The sequence below is a fragment of the Euphorbia lathyris genome, chromosome 3 (genome assembly GCF_963576675.1).
Source record: "Euphorbia lathyris chromosome 3, ddEupLath1.1, whole genome shotgun sequence".
Lineage (NCBI taxonomy): Eukaryota > Viridiplantae > Streptophyta > Magnoliopsida > Malpighiales > Euphorbiaceae > Euphorbia > Euphorbia lathyris.
The window spans coordinates 3229074-3249578 of NC_088912.1; the positions used below are offsets into that span (position 1 = coordinate 3229074).

At 34.7% G+C, this 20505-nt stretch overlaps 1 protein-coding gene across 4 annotated transcripts; it reads left to right on the forward strand.

The window, feature by feature from the left end:
- The first annotated feature begins 1591 nt into the window (after positions 1-1591).
- On the forward strand, positions 1592-19641 carry LOC136222246 (pleiotropic drug resistance protein 2-like). Of its 4 annotated transcripts, none has more exons than XM_066009810.1 (21): positions 1592-1728; positions 1847-1952; positions 3399-3949; positions 7589-7709; positions 7825-7913; positions 8110-8485; positions 8640-8730; positions 10548-11448; positions 12065-12225; positions 12314-12417; positions 12498-12657; positions 12751-12822; positions 12895-13037; positions 13121-13450; positions 13539-13829; positions 13925-14008; positions 14093-14226; positions 14466-14690; positions 14796-14967; positions 16284-16538; positions 18816-19641. In XM_066009810.1, exons 3-21 carry the CDS (start codon positions 3573-3575, stop codon positions 19083-19085), a joined length of 4356 nt encoding a protein of 1451 aa, XP_065865882.1. In that variant the 5' UTR covers positions 1592-1728; positions 1847-1952; positions 3399-3572; the 3' UTR covers positions 19086-19641. The 4 variants fall into 4 exon arrangements, with proteins under 4 accessions (XP_065865882.1, XP_065865883.1, XP_065865881.1 ...); XM_066009811.1 differs by having other exon boundaries at positions 1847-3949; positions 18816-19017; positions 19247-19640; XM_066009809.1 differs by having other exon boundaries at positions 1847-3949.
- Positions 19642-20505: the final 864 nt, after the last annotated feature.

Sequence of the window (20505 nt, forward strand, 5' to 3'; positions counted from 1 at the left end):
TTAAACCACGTAGTTTATGTTTGAAAATTGTCCAAACCACGGAGTTTATTTTTGTATAAGGCGCAAAAAATAAAGTCAATAACCTTATTCAAACGAAATAATTTTAGTGCATTTTTAATAGAGGATAAGGTGCAAAAATAGTCATAACTTAGTCAGTAGCAATTTTACTCATAATATCTAAAATGATGCAATTTTACAAGTTGGGTCAATTTAAGAAATCCTTCATCAAATTGTGTGTTCTCAGCCACGAATCTTTGTCATCTCCATTTCATACGTACTTCATTTATCACCCATTGGTAACAGACAATATTGTAAAAAACGATAGTCGGACGATCAACGCCCTCAAAGATTAATCAGATTTGTATTTTTTATTTGTTAATAAAAAAATTGTTATATAAATTCAAGTAAAATATATATGATACTATAGAAAAATACATATAATTTAATATAGAAAAATACGTATATTTGTCATATACAGTATATCTTTAAACATGTGTAATATAACATTTCAACAACAATACCATAAAGGGCGGCCCGGTGCACTACGTGTCCCCGCTGAGCGAGGGTCCGGGGAGGGGTTCCACCACAAGGGTGTACTGGGAGCAAACCTTCCCCTACCAATTTATTTGGCAAGAGGCCGCTCCTAAGACTCGAACCCGTGACCTCTTGGTCACACGACAACAACGTTTACCGTTGCGTCAAAGATGTGTCTATAGACAACTAAAAATCACATAAGAGACTAAAAACGGTAAAAGGACTAATCAGAGAAATTCGAGGCAGAATCTCGATTTCGAGCACCTAATATGTGTATAGACATAAGTTTTTATAAAAAAAAGTACTATGTTCTATACAAGTTGGATAGAAAATTCAAATATTTATCAAATTTAAAAATACTAAACTCTAATTTTACTATAAAATTATAAAAACGTAAAAGAAAAATTAAAATTAACTAAATATGTAATTGATACAAAATATAAGAATAAAATTTGTGTATTTTTTTTAAATAATATCCAAAATTCACTAAACTTACAAACGATTAAATATAAAATTATTATTGTGTATGAACATAAAGAAGTAGTTTTTGCAAACTATCATTTTTTACATAGTGACCTCGAAAGTTAGTCACCAGTAATACAATTTAGGGATTACATGCATTTGGATTTCTATTAATTAGGGATTACATAGTGACCTCAAAAGTTAGTCACCAGTATTACAACTTTAACTTATCAAAACTATTAATTAGGTACAAAAATTATTAATTGAATTTCTATTCTATTCTAAAATCAGAAACGGTGACTATTTAATATAGATTGTAATAATCTCTGTGTTGGTTCAAAATGAGTTTGGGAAAAGAGTCTGAAACTGTTCAATCGAATGAGTTTCGATGGGACCTTAAGTGATGATTTTGTTTTAGAATAAGGACTAGATTGATGATTTTTGGTTAGTTTAAAGACTTAATTAATGATTTTAATAGTTTAAGGTCTTAATTGATTTAAAGACTTAGTTTAGGCAGCCAAATGGATATTATGCCTACAATTTAGTAAATACCCTCAAATATTAACTAAAGTAAAAATTAAATACCAGAATTACCCTTCTCCGCCTCTCCTTCAGACCCATTTGCAATTTTTTCGATCGGAATCAGCTCTTGCTTTTGCTTCTTCAATTTCTTCTTCTCTTCTTTAAATCGAGTGCGACACTGTTAATGTGTATGTGAAGCGCTTCTTTAAGGTACGTAATGACTGAACTCTACTCCTGCTTTCTTTCGGTTCTAACATTGGCATTAGATTAAGTTTGTCTTTTCGTAAATTTTTATTTCGTTTTCTTAAGTTTTTCTTTCATGCGATAGCCCTAAATTCTTCAAATTGAAACAAATGGATCGGAATAAGGTAACTGCCGGTGATGAAGAGGGTCGGAAGAAGAGAAGAAAGAAAAAGAAAGAAAATCGTTCAAGGGTAATTTTGGTATTTAATTTTTATTTTATATATTTGACTCGGTTATAAGGTGGAAAAAAATATCCTAAGGGGTCCTACAAAACTCAAAGTTATTGATTTTATTGAGAAAAATTAAAGTTAAGTGACTATTTTGAGATAAGTTCAGTAACCAACGGTGCATTTAACTCAGTTTTACAGTTTAACAAGTAAAAACTTCATCTTTAATATGTTTTAATAAATTGCATAATAATATTTTAAGGCTATGTCCAACACGTATTTCGCATGCAATTTATTTATTTTACAACCCAAATGATTAATTAATTACATTTTAAACGAGTTAAAGGGGCTATTTGGACATTTTAAACGAATTGAGTGGACTATTAACACATTTTTGGACAAGTTTATGGGGGCTGCTAAGCCTAGATATTAAAATAAAAAGCCTTGATATACCTGCTGCAAAACATGGATGCTTCTTCATGCATATGACGACCCATAAGCTGACAAATTATATATATATATATATATATATATATAACTACTGCAACACATGGATGATTCTTTATAATAAAATATATTCTATTTTGTACTTCTTTCTTCCCTTATATCTCGCCAATGTCTGACCACGACTTGTTGTTGCTGCTGCATATTAAAATATAATAAAGCTGTAACCTTTCAAGATCCAAACCATCATCACCATCTCATTTTCCAAAGAAAGAGAAAAGGGTAGTCAAAATGTTCATTTTTGATCCAGATTTCATAAAACGTTGACTATTTTTGGAGCATTTTAAAGAAGGAATAATAAAAAAAAAAACACAAAAATGGCAAAGAAGCAAGAGAAAAGTTTATTTTGAAGCGTTAATTAAAGTTTAATGGCCATATCATAAAAATTGATAAAGTTGAGTGGCTTTTGTGTAATTTACCAATTTTCACTTGTTTCGCTACTAAACTTCAAAATGTAACCTAAAAACGACTGAATTTTACACTTTATTACAACTGTAACCACTAAACTTCAATCAAGGTCTCAAAATAAAAACAATTAAGAGTCATTGATTCTTGAATATTTTTTACTTTGAGATCGTTCATTTTGAGGAGTTTTTTTTTAAAGTTTAGCGGCCACAAATGTAACAAAAGGTAAATTTCAGTGTTCTTTATGTTACATTTTGCAGTTTAGTGACCATATTGTCAAAATTGGTAAAATTCAGTAGCCATGCTGTAATTTAGTCTATATACTATTTTGTTATTGTTTCTTGTATCTAGCCAATGTCTGACGAGGACTTGTTGTTGCTGCATATTAAAATAAAGGTATAATACCCCTTAAACTAAATTTCAAATCAGTTAGTACTTTAAATATTAAAATTATCAATTATATCTCTAAATTAAGAAAAATTTATAAATTTATCAATTTAAGGATTTAATTGATGATTTTGATAGTTTAAGGTACCAATTGACTTTAAAGCTTTAATTCAGGAGCTAAACGTGTGTTGTGTCTAAAATATAATAAAGCTGTAAGCTTTCAAGATCCAAACTATCAGTCACCATTTCATTTATCAAGATTTCATAAAAGGTTGACTCCTTTTTGGAGCATTTTAAAGAAGGAAGAAGAAGAAAAAAATACAGAAGAAAGCTTTGAAGTGATTAAAAATGGCAGCTGCATTAGCTGCAGATGATATTAGCAGATTAAGTAGTAGTAGTAGACAAAGTAGCAAGAGAAGTTGGGGTTCTAACAGTGTAAGAGAAATGTTTAATGCACCGGATGTGTTTCAACGGAGTTCAAGATACACGGCGGATGATGATGAGGCGGAGCTCCGGTGGGCGGCAATAGAGAGATTACCGACTTATGATAGAGCGAGAAAAGGGATGTTGCAGCGTGTTTTGAGTAATGGAAAAGTTGTGCAGAATGAAATTGATATTACTCGGATTGGAGTTGAAGATAAGAAACAGTTGATGCAAAGTATTCTTCAGGTTGTTGAACAGGATAATGAGAAATTCTTATTGAGGTTGAGGAATAGAATTGACAGGTTAGTTGACTTTTTCTTAATCTATGGAATCTCCTGTTCGGTAGCGTTTTTGTGTTTCGTATCCGTTTTCGTTTTGGTTTCCTCACTATGTTTTTATAGAAATAATGTAGGTGTCTGTAAGCCTTTGACAATCATATCAACAACATAGATCTCCATTTTGTCTCCAATCAAGTATTTGAAGATTTTGTTAATCTATGTTTAGTGTTTCCTGTCTGTTTTCACTTTGGTTTCCAAGCTATGATTTTTTTTAGAAATAACTTTTCATGGTGTCAGTTTCTGTTTCTGTGAAACATTCAATATAGTATATCAAAATTATTGAAAGAAAAAAGATGAACTCAAGTTCTTGATTTGAGTACTTGGTTAGTTTGACTTTCCTAATCTATGTTGCATGGAAATTCATTCACGGTTCTGAGCCCGTTTTCATTTTGACAGGTTAGTTGACTTAATCTATGTTGCACAAAAACTCCTATTCAGTAGCGTTTTCGCCTTTGGTATCTGTTTGCATTTTGATTTCCTTACTGTTTTTTTTAGAAATAACGTTTTCCGATGTCGGTTTCCGTGAATCTAGTCTATCTGATGTCGGTTTCGTGAATTCAAGTCAAGTCTTTGACGATCATATCATCAACATAGATCTCGATTTTGTCTCCAGTCAAGTCTTAGAAGATTTTGTTAATCTATGTTGCACGGAAACTCGTTCAGCATTTGGTGTCTGTTTTCATTTTGGTTTCCTCATTATGTATCTATAGAAATAACTTTCTTGGTGTCGGTTTCTGTTTATGTGCAACATCGAATCTAGTCTATCTGGTGCTTGAAAAATTTATTGAAAGAAAAAAGATGAGCATCATATCGTCAACATAGATCTCGATTTTGTCTCCATTCAAGTCTTTGAAGATTTTGTTAGTCTATGTCGCACGGAAACTCCTTTAGCTTTTTGTGTCCGTTTTCATAATGCTTCATGGTGTCGGTTTCTGTTTCTGTTTCTGTGCGACATTGAATCTAGTCTATCTGGTGACTATCAAAATAATTGAAAGAAAAAAGATGAACTCAAGTTTTTTTATTTCAGTACTTGGTTAGTTGACTTTTTTAATCTATGTTGCACGGAAACTCATTTAGAGTTTCGTTTCCGTTTTGAGGTTAAGGAATACAATTGACAGTTTAGTTGACTTGCTTTATCTATGTTGCACGGAAACTCATCTTTAGTAGCGTTTTCGCATTTCGTATATGTTTTCTGGTGTCGGTTTCCGTTTTTGTGCAACATTGAATCTAGTCAGTCTTTGAGGATCATATCAACATATTGAGGTGTGAAGCATGATCCTCAATGTATTTACTTTTGACCATCATATCATCAACATAGATCTCGATTTTGACTCCAGTCAAGTCTTTGAAGATTTTGTTAGTCTATGCTGCACGGAAACTCATTCTTATCAGTTTTATTTTGGTTTCTTAGCTATGTTTTTTTAGAAATTACATTTCCTGGTGTCAGTTTTTTATTTCAATACTTGGTTAGTTGACTTTCTTAATCTATGTTGCTCGCAGAGTTTCGTGTCCGTTTTCATTCTAGTTTCCTCACTATGTATTTTTAGATGTACTCAGGTTTTTTATTTCAGTACTTGGTTATTTGACTTTCTTAGTCTACGTTGCATGGGAATTTGTTCAGAGTTTCGTGTCTGTTTTCATTCTGGTTTCCTCGATATGTTTTGTTTTAGCTAACATTTCATGGTTTCCATTTCGGTCTCTGTGCGACATTAAATCTCATCCATCTAATACTATTTAGAAATAACCACAGTTGATGCAAAGTATTCTTCAGGTTGTTGAACAAGATAATGAGAAATTCTTATTGAGGTTAAGGAATAGAATTGACAGGTTACTTGACTTTCTTAATCTATGTTGCACGAAAACTCGTCTCCAGTGCATTATATCCATTTTCTAGTGTCGGTTTCCGTCTCTGTGCAACATGGAATCTAGTCAAGTCTTTGAGGATCATATCAACATATTGACATCCAATGTGTTGATTTTTGACGATCATATCATCAACATAGATCTTGATTTTGTCTCCAGTTAAGTCTTTGAAGTTTTTGTTAAACTATGTTGCACGGAAACTCGTTTAACGTTTCGTGTCCATTTTCATAATGTTTCATGGTGTCTGTTTCCGTTTCTGTGCGACATTGAATCTAGTATATCTGGTGACTATCAAAATTATTGAAAGAAAAAAGATGAACTCAAGTTTTTTATTTCAGTTGGTTAGTTGACTTTCTTAATCTATGTTGCATGGAAACTCGTCAGAGTTTTGTGTCTGTTTTTTCATTTTGGTTCCTTGCTTTGTTTTTCTAGGAATGACATTTCATGGTGTCTGTTTCCATTTCTGTGCAACATCAATTCTAGTCCATCCAGTGAATATCAAAATTATTGAAACAAAACAGATGAACTCAAGTTTTTGATTTCAGTACTTGGTTAGTTGACTTTCTTCATGTATGTTGCACGGAAACTTGTCCAGAGTTTCGTGTCTGTTTTTTCATTTTGATTTCCTCGCTATGGCTTTTTAGAAATAACGTTTCTTGGCATCCTTTTCCGTTTCTGTGCAACATGGAATCTAATCTATCTAGTGAACATCAAAATTATTGAAAGAAAACAGATGAACTTAATTTCAGTACTTGGTTAGTTGGTTTTCTTAATCTATGTTGAACGGAAACACGTCAGAGTTTTGTGTCTGTTTTTTCATTTTGGTTCCTCGCTTTGTTTTTCTAGAAATGACGTTTCATGGTGTCTGTTTCCATTTCTGTGCAACATCAATTCTAGTCCTTATCAAAATTATTGAAACAAAACAGATGAACTCAAGTTTTTGATTTCAGTACTTGGTTAGTTGACTTTCTTCATCTATGTTGCACGCAAACTCGTTCAGAGTTTCGTGTCTGTTTTTACATTTTGATTTCGTCACTATGGTTTTTTAGAAATAACGTTTCTTGGCATCCTTTTCCGTTTCTGTGCAACATCGATCTAGTCTATCTAGTGAACATCAAAATTATTGAAAGAAAACAGATGAACTTAATTTCAGTACTTGGTTAGTTGGTTTTCTTAATCTATGTTGCACGGAAACACGTCAGAGTTTTGTGTTCGTTTTTTCATTTTGGTTTCCTAGCTATGTTTTTTTAGAAATAACGTTTCATGCTGTCTATTTCTGTTTTTGTGCAACTTCCAATCTATTGTATCTAGTGAATATCAAAATTATTGAAAGAAAACAGATGAACTTAAGTTTTTTATTTCAGTACTTGGTTAGTTGAGTTACTTAATCTATGTTGCACCGAAACTTGTTCAGAGTTTTGTGTCTGTTTTCATTTTGGTTTCCTTTCTATGTTTTTTTAGAAATAACGTTTCATGGTGTCCGTTTCCGTGCAACATCGAATCTAGTCCATCTAATGAATATCAAAATTATTGAAAGCAAAAAGATGAACTCAAGTTTTTTATTTCAGTACTTGGTTAGTTGACTTTCTTAATCTATGTTCCACGGAAACTGGTTCAGAGTTTCATGTCCATTTTCATTTTTGTTTCCTCGCTGTGTTTAGAAATAATGTTTACTGTGTCAGTTTCCGTTTCTGTGCAACATTAAAATAAGTGATTGATTTCTTTTTTTGGCTGCAACAGGGTAGGAATTGAGATTCCGAAGATTGAAGTGAGATTTGAAAATTTAGAGGTTGAAGGAGAAGCACAAGTTGGAAGTAGAGCACTCCCAACTCTTCTAAACTCCGCCCTCACTGTGATCGAGGTACGTTTTTTTCGTTAGTTTCATCATGATTAGTTTGATTTCTATTCAGGTGTTTAAACAACCTCGAACTGATTAATAGGATTCACTTACTGATTAGTTGACTTTCTATGAATAGGGTGTTCTTGGTACTATTGGACTTTCTCCATCCAAGAAAAGAGTTATCAAGATTCTCCATAATTTGAGTGGATTAATAAAGCCATCAAGGTATGCATATGGAATGTGCAATTAGACTGGAATTTCGTGTCGGTTTATTATTATTGTTAGCTATTTGGTGTTTTTGGTAGCTGGTTTGTGTATGGAAATTGCAGATATTGTTGATGTTTACCGTTTGGTATTGTTGTTTGCTATTGCGGCTAGCGGGTAGATATTAGCTGATTTTCTTGTTCTTTTTGACTTGAAGGATAACATTACTTCTCGGTCCACCTGGTTCGGGGAAAACAACTCTACTAAAAGCACTTGCAGGGAAACTTGATGATGATTTAAGGAGTTCAGGAAAAGTAACCTTCTGCGGCCACGAGTTTTCGGAATTTTATCCTCCGAGAACCTGTGCTTATATTAGTCAGCATGATCTTCATTGCGGTGAGATGACAGTTCGTGAAACGATGGATTTCTCGGGACGTTGTATGGGAGTTGGAAGCAGATTTGATTTGCTGTTAGAGCTTTCAAGACGAGAGAAAGAAGCCGGTATCAAACCGGATCCTGAAATTGATGCATTCATGAAGGCTACTGCTGTTTCTGGTCAGAAAAGCAGTTTAGTCACTGACTATATTCTAAAGGTTCTTTTATTATTTCATCATTTACGATCTTCATCGAAAAATTCAAAATCTTGCCCTTCATTTTCGCCTTATGTACTTCGATTTTGATAAATTATATCAAGTAAAAAGGATCATTTTTCGTAGAGCTAATGATGTTTTTTTTTTTTTGGCTCAGCTTCTTGGATTGGATATATGTTCTGATATAATGGTGGGAGATCAAATGAGAAGGGGAATTTCCGGGGGACAAAAGAAGCGTGTGACAACGGGTATGTGTAAATTAGGAGTGCAAATGAGCTGAGTCGAGCCCGAACAAGGAAGGCTCAGCATTGGCTCGTTAATATCTTGAGTCAAGCCTCTTGACCAGAGCTTAGACTAGCTTTGATCAAATAAAACTTATCGAGCTTTTAACGAGCTTTAACCAAATTCATCATAAATGCATAGAATAAGTAGAAGTTAGTGGTCGAAAAACACAAACTCACAAAAAATTTAAAACAATGAAATATATATTAAAGTGTGTAATATATTTTGTTCTTTATCATTTTTCTTATGGGTTAAATCTTACTTGAGTTATTATAATATGAAGGCCTAATAGATAAATAACCCCATGAACTTGTCCAAATGTTGCAACTGCCCCCCTCAACTTTCAATTGTAACAACTTACCTCTCAAACTTGTCCAATTGTAAAATATAACCCCTCATACTTGTCCAATTGTAAAACATAACCCCAAATTGGGATTTTTTTTACCCGTACTTGAAGCAACCGTAAAAATGTTTCCCCGAATTCGTATCACGCTATGAAATCTTCAATGGAGCTATTTCTCCACATAAACACATTTTCACCCACATAATATCCCAAAACTTTGAATTCAGAAATCACTAAAAAACGAATAGCAATAACAAAAAGAAGAAAAAGAAGTTGAAGAATAAGTTGAAGAATTGAGGATTTGGTTACTTAAATACTGATTTTTTTTTGGTCTAAAGATCTGATTATCACATTCCACGAGCGTTTGCGGCTTTTGTATTTCACGTATTTCTTCAATTGCAGCCCGTGTCAAAAATTTGGGGTTCTGTTTTACAATTGAACAAGTTTGAGGGGTAAGTTGTTACAATTAGACAAGTTTGAAGGGACAGTTGCAACATTTGGACAAGTTCAGGGGGTATTTTGTGTATTAGGCCTAATATGAATTAGTAATGAAAACTAATAATAACTAATTAAAGAAAAATTTAAAGCAATAAAATATATTACATATATAAAATAAAAATTTAATGAAATATATATAGTAATTAAAAAGTAATCGAGCCTGTTCGCGAGCTTTTCAGCCGAACTTAAGTAAGGTCAGCTCAGGCTTGCTAGTGCTCAAGCTGATCCCGAACTCGAGTTGAGCCCTATCGAGCCGAGCTCGAATAGTTTAAGGTGTGTTGATCATAGTTGCAAATCTCCATTTGCTCATTAACAGCTGCAAACCTCCATTTGCTGCAGATTAAGGTGTGTTGATCATAGTTGTCAAATCGAGATTCGACTTGTGAATGAAATCCTCAATTTGTGAATTGTGACTCATGAATCGAATATTAGTCTAGAAATGCAATTTTAATGTAAAAAAAAAAATCATATCAACCAAGTACTTAAAATTCAAATCTAATGCAAATGCAATTCTAATAAAACTAATTCAAAAATCTGACTCTGTTTAATAACTCAGTGGAGATGGAGAGTTTGAGTTTCTGACTCGGTTGTTTTTACTTGTTGTCAACTTGATAATGATGGAATGAAGCTTGTTTGATTTGATAACTTGATAAATAACAACCGGGCTAGAGGATAGTGAGTTTAGTAATTAGTATTGTTGAAGTTTTTGATAAATGGTGATGAAGATCCGGCTCGAAATAGAGCTGAATCGAATCATATTATTCAAATCACGAATGATAAGATTCTGTTATAATTTTGATTCGTCCTATAGATTCAGTTCGAAATAGAGCTGAATCGAATCAAATTGTGAATGGTAAGATTCTAATGACAGTGGTGTTGATGCTCAGTTTTCAAATTTGTTTCTTCACATTTCTGATTCTAAAATCTTGTATGAAATTCCAGGGGAGATGTTAGTCGGAGCAGCGAAAGCGTTTTTCATGGATGAAATCTCGACGGGGCTGGACAGCTCTACGACTTTCCAAATTATCAAGTACATGAGGCAAATGGTTCATGTAATGGATGAAACAATGGTCATTTCTCTTTTACAGCCTCCACCGGAAACATATGATCTTTTCGATGACATTATTTTACTTTCGGAGGGTCAGATTGTCTACCAAGGTCCGAGAGAGAATGTACTCGAATTCTTCGAATACATGGGCTTTAGATGTCCGGAAAGAAAGGGAGTTGCAGATTTTCTGCAGGAAGTAACTTCAAAGAAGGACCAAGAACAATACTGGTTTACAAAGAATCAACAATACAGATATATCTCGGTGTCTGAATTCTCGAAAGCTTTCAATTCATTTCATATTGGTGACCTGATATCCCAAGAACTCAGCATTCCCTTTGATAAGTCTAGAACTCATCCAGCTGCTTTGGTGAAAGAAAAGTTTGGGATATCTAAATGGGAACTCTTCAAAGCATGTTATTCGAGGGAATGGCTATTGATGAAGCGAAACTCGTTCATTTACATATTCAAAACTTTCCAGATAACATTCATGGCTATAATTTCATTTACGCTTTACTTCAGAACTGAGATGAAACCTGGTGTACGAGAAGGTGCAGGGAAGTATTTCGGAGCTCTCTTTTTCGCTATGCTTAATGTCATGTTCAACGGATTGGCTGAGATTGCAATGACTCTTGTTCGGCTTCCTATATTCTTCAAGCAGAGAGATGCCTTATTTTACCCGGCATGGGCTTATGTCTTGCCTATTTTCATCCTCAGAATTCCCCTATCATTAATGGAATCTGCCATTTGGATCGTTCTTACTTACTATACCACTGGATTTGCTCCTTCCGCAAATAGGTGCGTACTTTGATCTATTCTTTACAATGCAGTTGTTGCAGCTCCGTGAATAGGAACTCGTTATAGGTCTATTCGCAGAAAAATCCTATGCAGCGGGATTAATACAGTTTTGCTAGTAGTCTGTTGATTTGGTTGAATGCCAGAAATATAGGAATAACAAGACCACCTGTCGTAGCTAATAGTTGATTCCACGCACGAATACCTACTAGAAACCTTCAAAATTCTCGAGAACTTTGATAGTGTGAAAAATCGCAATTTCATTAATCAATAAGTGTCTCTTACCATGATAACAAGTCTTTAAATAGGAAAAACACTAACTTAGAATCATAAAAGGAATACGAAAATAGATTTTGAGGCTCTAAACAATCGAATTTGGCCGACCTATAGCTTAGCTATGGGTTTTAGCCGTTGGTCCTTTTCCAATCAGAATAGGTTCAGAAATGTAAACATCTAACACTTTAAAACTTGGCAGAATTTACCGAATTGGTCGATCTTCGACTGCATCATTTCCCTTGTTTTTTTCCATCAAAATTTGCGAGTTGAGTGCTGATATGCTCTTTACTCTTATTGCTTTTCTCTTAAGACTTTTTACAGATGCATCTCCAATTTTTTGCAGGTTTTTCAGACAGTTCTTGTCATTCTTTGCAATAAATCAGTCGGGCCTCGCTTTGTTCCGTCTCATAGCCGCTGCTGGAAGAACAGAAGTTGCTGCAAATTCAGTTGGATTCCTTACCCTCTTGTTGTTCTGTATCCTTGGTGGCTTCATGATTTCCAAAGGTAATAAACCTTTGCCTGTCGATTTCATGTCAGTCGTGTGTAATTTTGCCACCTCTAGCGAAAATAATGTCTAATTTTTGGTATGCAGATGACATTGTATCATGGTTGAGGTGGGCATATTATACTTCTCCTATGATGTATGGACAAAGTGCCATTTGTATGAACGAGTTTCTCGATGATCGGTGGAGCACTGTAAGTCTTAATCATCCGTATTTCAATGAAATTTTTCGGCATATTTTCTTAACTTATGGTATTTCTTAATCGTATAACAGCCTACTGGCAATCCAAGTGAGCCTACAGTTGGTATTTCCCTTCTTAAGGAAAGGGATCTGTTTACGACTGAAGGGTGGTTTTGGACTTGCATCGGAGTGCTTTTCGGGTTTAATATTGTTCTCAACATTCTTGTTGTTTTTGCAATGACATATTTGAATGGTAACTCTTATGTCTTCCACATGTTTATTTGACAACCTCTCCTATTTCTCGAATTCGAATACTTAAAGATATGATCTTTTATATCAATACTAGCTCCCGGTGGAAAAAATCATTCTATTAATGATTCGTATGAAGAGAAAAACCCGTCAGGATCCAATTCACAAGGTCAGTATTTGACAAGGAAATGTATAATTATGTTCCTTTGTGTTTTATGAAGAATTAGATGATTGATTGTAGGGATCGAAATGGTGGCGACGCAAGTGCGTAACAATTCAAATGCTAATGTTGCAAAAAGTCCGTCTAAGAAAGGAATGGTTTTGCCTTTTCAGCCTCTATCACTTTCTTTTAACCACATTAACTATTATGTGGATATGCCCGCGGTATGTTTCTTCGATTCTGTATGACAATCAAAATTTTCAGTATATAAATAATGTGCTTACCATTTTTTTGGTGATCTTTTCAGGAAATGAAAGCTGAATTTAAAGAGGACCGGCTGCAGCTACTACGAAATGTATGTGGGGCTTTTAGGCCCGGTACTTTGACAGCATTAGTTGGTGTCAGCGGTGCTGGGAAGACAACTCTAATGGATGTATTGGCTGGAAGGAAAACTGGCGGATACATTGAAGGAAGTATATGGATTTCTGGTTACCCAAAGAACCAAGCCACATTTGCCCGGATAAGCGGATATTGTGAGCAGAATGACATTCATTCACCATATGTAACCGTTTATGAATCTCTCGTATACTCTGCCTGGCTTCGTCTTGCTGCTGATGTAAAGAAGGAAACGCGGGAGGTATGCTGTCTAACCACCAAAGCCGACGTCTTTTTGTTATGAGAAATGTGGAAATTGTAGCTGACTTTGCTCGTATTTTCACACCCAGATGTTTGTAGAAGAAGTTATGGAATTGGTGGAGCTAAACTCAATAAGGCATGCCCTGGTAGGACTTCCAGGAGTGAACGGACTTTCGACGGAACAAAGAAAGAGGCTAACTATAGCAGTAGAGTTGGTTGCTAATCCATCTATCATATTTATGGATGAGCCAACATCAGGTCTTGATGCTAGAGCTGCTGCAATTGTTATGCGTACCGTGAGGAACACAGTGGATACTGGACGAACTGTTGTCTGCACAATCCACCAACCGAGCATTGATATCTTTGAAGCTTTCGATGAGGTTTGGTTCTTGCTCTGTTTCATTTATGAGTGATTGTTTGCTTCTATGTTTTTATGGGTATCAATGTTTTAACATAACGGTGTCATGGATTGCAGCTCTTGTTAATGAAAAGAGGAGGACAAGTGATATATGCCGGGCCTCTTGGTCGCCATTCTCATAAGCTTGTTGAGTATTTCGAGGTGAGTAACATATGCAAACTCATGATATACCGAAGTATCCATGTCATCAGAAGATGAGGAAAACATCTCCAATTTTTCTTGCAGGCGGTACCCGGAGTTGCAAAGATCAAAGAAGGCTACAATCCTGCTACATGGATGTTAGAAGTCAGCTCTACTTCAGTAGAGGGACAACTTGGTGTTGATTTTGCAGACATTTACGCCAATTCTGATCTCTACCAGTAAGTACTAGGAAATGTCTTTTCGGGTCTTAGTATCAAACCGCATATATTGTGATTCTATATAGAAACTAGGCATAATACATCACCAGCTCTCTAAACTTGCTTATTTCGTATCACCAGCTCTCTAAAGTTGTACATAAAAGTAGATTAGCTCCCTGCTCTTTGCAAATATCTCACCAGCTCTCTGAACTTGCTTATTCCGTAACAACTAATATTTCTCTTCTGTCCGCAATTTTCAGGAGAAATCAAGGTCTCATCAAGGAACTGAGCACTCCATCAAGCTCTAAAGATCTTTACTTCCCGACGAAATACTCCCAAAGCTTTACAACTCAATGCAAGGCATGTTTTTGGAAACAATACTGGTCATATTGGAGGAACACTCAATTCAACACGATCCGGTTCGTTATGACAATTGCCATCGGTCTTATGCTCGGTGGTATATTTTGGGATAAAGGACAACAATTGTAAGTGTAGAACATTTTGTTAAAAATATTTCTAAATTGCCATATTTTGTTCATTTTTGAATGTATGCTGATCTCGGATTGGACCATGTTCTGTTTTCTTGACAGTCAAAAGCAGCAGGATCTGACGAATCTTATGGGAGCTGCGTTCGGTGCTCTTCTTTTCTTAGGAAGTATCAATGCTATGGCAGTGACTTCTGCTGTGGCGATAGAGAGAACAGTCTTTTACCGCGAACGAGCAGCTGGAATGTATTCAGAGTTGCCTTATGCATTTGCTCAGGTAAGCAACGGGTATTTACATCACTTATTCTGTCACTAATGCCAAATCGGTTAGAAGACAGAAATTTTACATTAGCAAAAAAAAACTATTTACATCAACACGTCACTAATACCAAATCGGTTAGAAATTCTGAATATACCGTAATTCGTGACAGAAAATATACATTGGCAACAAAAGTTTCTGTCGTAAATATATATTTTTTAGCCTAAATAATTTATTAGCCCCCTCCTTTTTACCTATCACACTTTTTAGTTCCCCTATTTAAAAAAACACATTATAAGATCTCTATCTTTTGTCAATATTAACCTTTTGGTCCTTCTTTCTCGACGTGTAAATCCACCCCTCCTTAAAACTTACCTATTTGGGGTTAAATGCATTATTGGTCACTGAATTTTCATTCAAAATGATCATTCAACTTCAATTTTTCTCAATAAAAATCATTCAATTTTGAATTTTGTCACAACTAAATCACTCTCATGACTTCAAGAGCAAAAGAACACCAGAAAAGTGACGTGGCTGCCACATCAACACTACTCAACTTTCACTGTTGACAAAATTGACACATGACTGCCACCTAGATGCAGAGTCGGTCCTGACATTTTACGAGCCCTAGGCAAAATAAGAGAAGGGGACTTTAATAAGAAAAAAATATACTTAAAAGTTAAGAATTGAAATTTGGGCCCATAAAATATCATATTATTTGATCCCTTTAAACTTGAATGAGTATTATAATTACATTTATATATATATATATATATATATATATATATATATATAGTTAAAAAAAGGTCTAATGCTCCTCCAGCCCCCTTAACTTGTTCAAATTGGTCATTTTATCCCTCCAACTAATCGAATGTCCTATTTACCCCCTTAACTCCATAAAAATGTCATTTTTACCACTTTTATGGAGTTAAGGGGGTAAAAAAGACATTCTATTAGTTGGAGGGATAAAATGACCAATTTGGACAAGTTAAGGGGGCTGGAGGAGCATTAAGCCTAAAAAAATCAGGCCCCTTTTACCTTGGGCAGCCTTACTCCTGGCCTATGCCCATGACCCGCCCTGACTAGATGACACATGGCTGTCACCTAGCTGAACAAAGGGACAGGTGCCAGCTAGGTCGCAGTTAAGTGTTGTTTCAGTCAGCGGTGAAATTTGCCTACTGTAGATGTGTCAGCCACGTCACTTTTCCGGTATTAGAATGAATTTATTACCACATTTTGGGACAACCATAAAAGTTCATTGACCAACATTGCATTTAAGCATACCTATTAGCTTAAGTTTTTGGGTTAAATGGCTGTCTTATTCTTTATTTCAGGTGGCTATAGAGACGATTTACGATCTTCTACAAACCATAATATATGCTCCGCTTTTGTATGCAATGATCGGGTTTGAATGGACGGTTGAGAAGTTTTTATATTTCAGTTACTTTGTTTTGATGTGTTTCGTCATCTATTCATTGTACGGAATGATGCTTGTCGCGATAACTCCTGGACAACAAATTGCTGCCATTGTTATGGGGTTCTTCATGAGTTTATGGAACTTGTTCTCCGGCTTCATGATTTCCAGACCGGTATGTAATCTACTATTGCTATATTTTCTTGCTACTTATCTTTCATTTTTTGGTTCATTAAGCTCTTGATCTTTTATTTTGGACACAGTAAGCTCCTGATCATTTATTTTTGCTTCTATTAAGCCTTTGTTTTTTACCAAATTAGTTAGTTGTAAACATCTAAAAAAGCCTTATTCATTTCATATCTGTTTTTGGAATTATATTTTTTACAGTTTGAATTAATGCTTTTCAGCCCTATAATCATATTACACATCAAAAACTGCTTTGTTAACGGAATTTCATATTCAAAGTTGATTTTTTTGGTCATCAGGGGCTTAATGTTACCAAAAATAAAAGAGGAAAGGTTTAATATATCTAAATAAAATGTCAAGAGCTTAATGAACTAAAAAATGAAAGATTAGGGATCTCATGATGCTTTTTACCTATTTTCTTTATGCATTTTTAACTACTTAAAATGAAAGAATAGAAACAATCACAGAACAAGCGAGAAAAAGCATAGTAGAACTTTGAAACACTAACCAACTAATTCGGCGTAGAGGTGGCAATTTCATATTTCGTGCCAAATTGTGTTATCTCATATATATGTTCCGTATGATTTTAAATGTTATAAATGCTAGAAAAATGATTTTCTTGTCAATCGTGTCGTGTCAGTCAAGTTGTCTTTGTAAATCGTGTTTTCGTGTCAGAAATTGCCACCCCTAATTCCGAGAGGATTTCTCCCGTATAAGCATTTTGCCAAGTCCTGCATTTGAGCGTATAGTCAAACCTAATTTGAGACTAGTTAGCCACTTTTGAAACGGTCTCGCAAGATTCCATTGTGTATCAAACCCCAATCCTCATAGGACTGCACGAAAATTTCTACAAAGGGATGAGACCAATACTGGTTCCTTCCAAATGACCACGGTCAATTTGATCATTCACCATTAGATGTAGACTGATTAAAATCCTAAGGTGGAGATTTAAAACATCCTATGGCTTAGATTTAATCAGCCTACATCTAACAGTGAATGACCAAATTCACGTGGTCATCAGGGTCCATGTGAAAAATACCGTAGGACTCAAATACCATGTTATGAAATCAGTTGAACTAAAAGTTTAAGCCGATAGTTAAAAGCGAAATTCATATTAATATCTGACATGTAGATTGAATATTATTATTTTTAGTCATGATTATTATTAGAGGATTGCTTTTTTATTCAACTTTATTTTAGAGATAATACATCTGGAACCTCTCAAACTTGTTTCTAATGGCCGTTCCAACTTTGAAAATAACTTATTAGCCCCTTGAAGTTGCTTAAAGTGACATGATTAACCTCTCCAGTCGTATATAGCATAGCAAAGTGGAGATGTGAACAAATTGAAACACTTATCATTTTAAGCAAGTTCAGTAAGAAAATATGTCATTTTAAGCAAATTGAGAGTTTATTAGGTCACTTTAGACAAGTTTAAAGAGTTAATTGGTCTTTTTCAAAACACTCCCTGTTGAAGCTTCCTTGAAGTTGTGTCAGTTGGCCTATGGGCCAATTGCCGCCCTCTTGCACCACAATCAGCCAGAAGCTCCCAGACGCCCTAGAAGCCACCAATTGAATAGATAGTTTCTAGGCTTTTGGCCCAGTCTGGTGATGCGGTTGAAGAACAAGCCGTGAAAGTTTATGGAAAAGTATGATTTAATGGCATTTCGGTAAATTCTGTTAAGTTGCGGAGTTTTGTTTTTTTACAATTTTGGATCCAGATTTTGCATGGAAATGGGCCTGAGAGCAAAACACACAGCTTTGCCGTGATGTTTGGTCTATTTAGCTAAATTCGATCTTTAAGGCCTTTACTTTCGCAGTTTTGTGTTTTAGGCGATTTCTTAAGGGTTCATTTCTTTTCCTTTTCTATTTAGGTTTTCCTTTTCCATATTTAATTAGGATTTTTGTTTCCTTTAGAGTTTCTATTCGCCTATTTAAATGCCTATTATCTTTGTGACAAGGCAGATTATTGATTAATGAAATTGTGAATTTTTCGCATTAACAAAGTTCGTGAAATTTTGTAGGTTTTTAATCCGGTATTTTTGTGTCGAATCAACTATTAGCGACAATCTGTTTTTTTCTACTGTATCATCTGGCAGGCGCACAGGCCCGTAGCTTGGACATGTTTTCTAATAGAAGTAAAATTGAGTGTTAATTACATGTCGTGTGATAGGGTCATGTGTATTTTCTAAGTATAAGGTCTAAATTGACAAATTTTACTGATTAAAAACCTCTAAAATTGCTTTTTTTTTTCTTGTTAATGCAGCAAATGCCTGTATGGTGGAGATGGTACTACTGGGGATCTCCAGTTTCATGGACAATCTATGGAGTTATAACTTCTCAAATTGGAGATAAAACAAGTATGCTTGAAATTCCAGGATCAGAATCAATGGCTGTAAATGTATACCTTGAACAAGTCTTTGGTTTCAAGCATAGCTTTCTTATACCTATTGTTCTTGCTCATCTTGGTTGGTTCTTGCTCTTCTTCTTCATTTTTACTGGAAGCATCAGATTCCTTAACTTCCAAAAAAGATAAAAAGACTGTTCTTACTAGTATCTGGACAGTGAATATTCTTTATTTTTTTTCCGAATTAAATGCACCATTGGTCACTGAAATTAAATGATTGTTTCAAAATAGTCATTCAACTCCAATTTGTCTTAATAAAATCACTCAACTTTGATTTTTGTCTCAATTAGGTCACTCCGGCGACTTCGGTAATTAAAAGGCATCAGAATAATCACATCGGTGACCTATCAGCATTAGTCAACTCATATATCTGAGCAAAACAACACATGACATCCACGTATGTGCCACCTGGTTGTCACGTATCTGTTATTTTTGTGAGAAAAAACATAAAATTTAATTTTTTTCATAAAAATTACTGACACGCGACTGCTACATATTGTTTCGGTTAGAAATCTGTGTTGACTTATGCTGACGTGTCATCCGTGGAATCATTTTGATCCCTTTTAACCATTAAAATCGTCGAAGTGACCTAATTGAGACAAAATTCAAAATTGAGTTATTTTATTGAAACAAGTTGAAGTTGAGTGACCATTTTGAGATAACCATGTAAATAAAGTGAGCAATGGTGTATTTAACCAATTTTCCTATTTTTGTGGATTCTGCATATTTTTATATGTAAGTTCATTCGTGTTTTCTTTTTTTGGCTTAATCGATCACTCCGGCGACTTCAAAAGCAAAAAGACACCGAAAAAGTGACGTGACTGCCACATCAGTAGTAGTCAACTTTCATCGCTAACCGAAACGACACACATGTCGTTCCAGTGGGCAATGAAAGTTGACTGCTACTGATGTGGCAATCATGTCACTTTTCCAGTGTCTTTTTGCTCTTGAAGTAGCCGGAGTGACTTAATTGAGACAAAATTCAAAGTTGAATGATTTTATTGAAACAAATTATAGTAGAGTGACCATTTTAAAACAACCATCAAAATTGACTAACCAACTATGCATTTGATCCTAAAGCACCCATTGTCACTCAAGTTTGCTGATTGTTACAGCATGATCATTAACCTTTAAAAGCTTATTATATCACGTGTCTACTGAACTTGTTCAATCGTAAAAACGTTTCTCCGGATTCATATCACGCCAAAGATCTGATTATCACACTCCACGAGCGTTGCAGTTTTTGTATTTCACGTGTTTCTTCAATTTCAGTCAATGTCAGCAATTTGGGGTTATGTTTTACAATTAGACAAGTTTGAGGGATTATGTTTTACAATTGGACAAGTTTAAGGGGTAAGTTGTTACAATTGAAAGTTCGGGGAGGCAGTTGCAACATTTGAACAACTTCAGGGGGTTATTTGTGTATTAGGCCTATAATCAATTAATCACTCGGTTGCAAAAAAAAAAAAAATAAAGTAAGTTGCATAATACGATTGACACGAAAATCATTTTTGTAGCATCTATAATATATAAAACCATATAGAACATA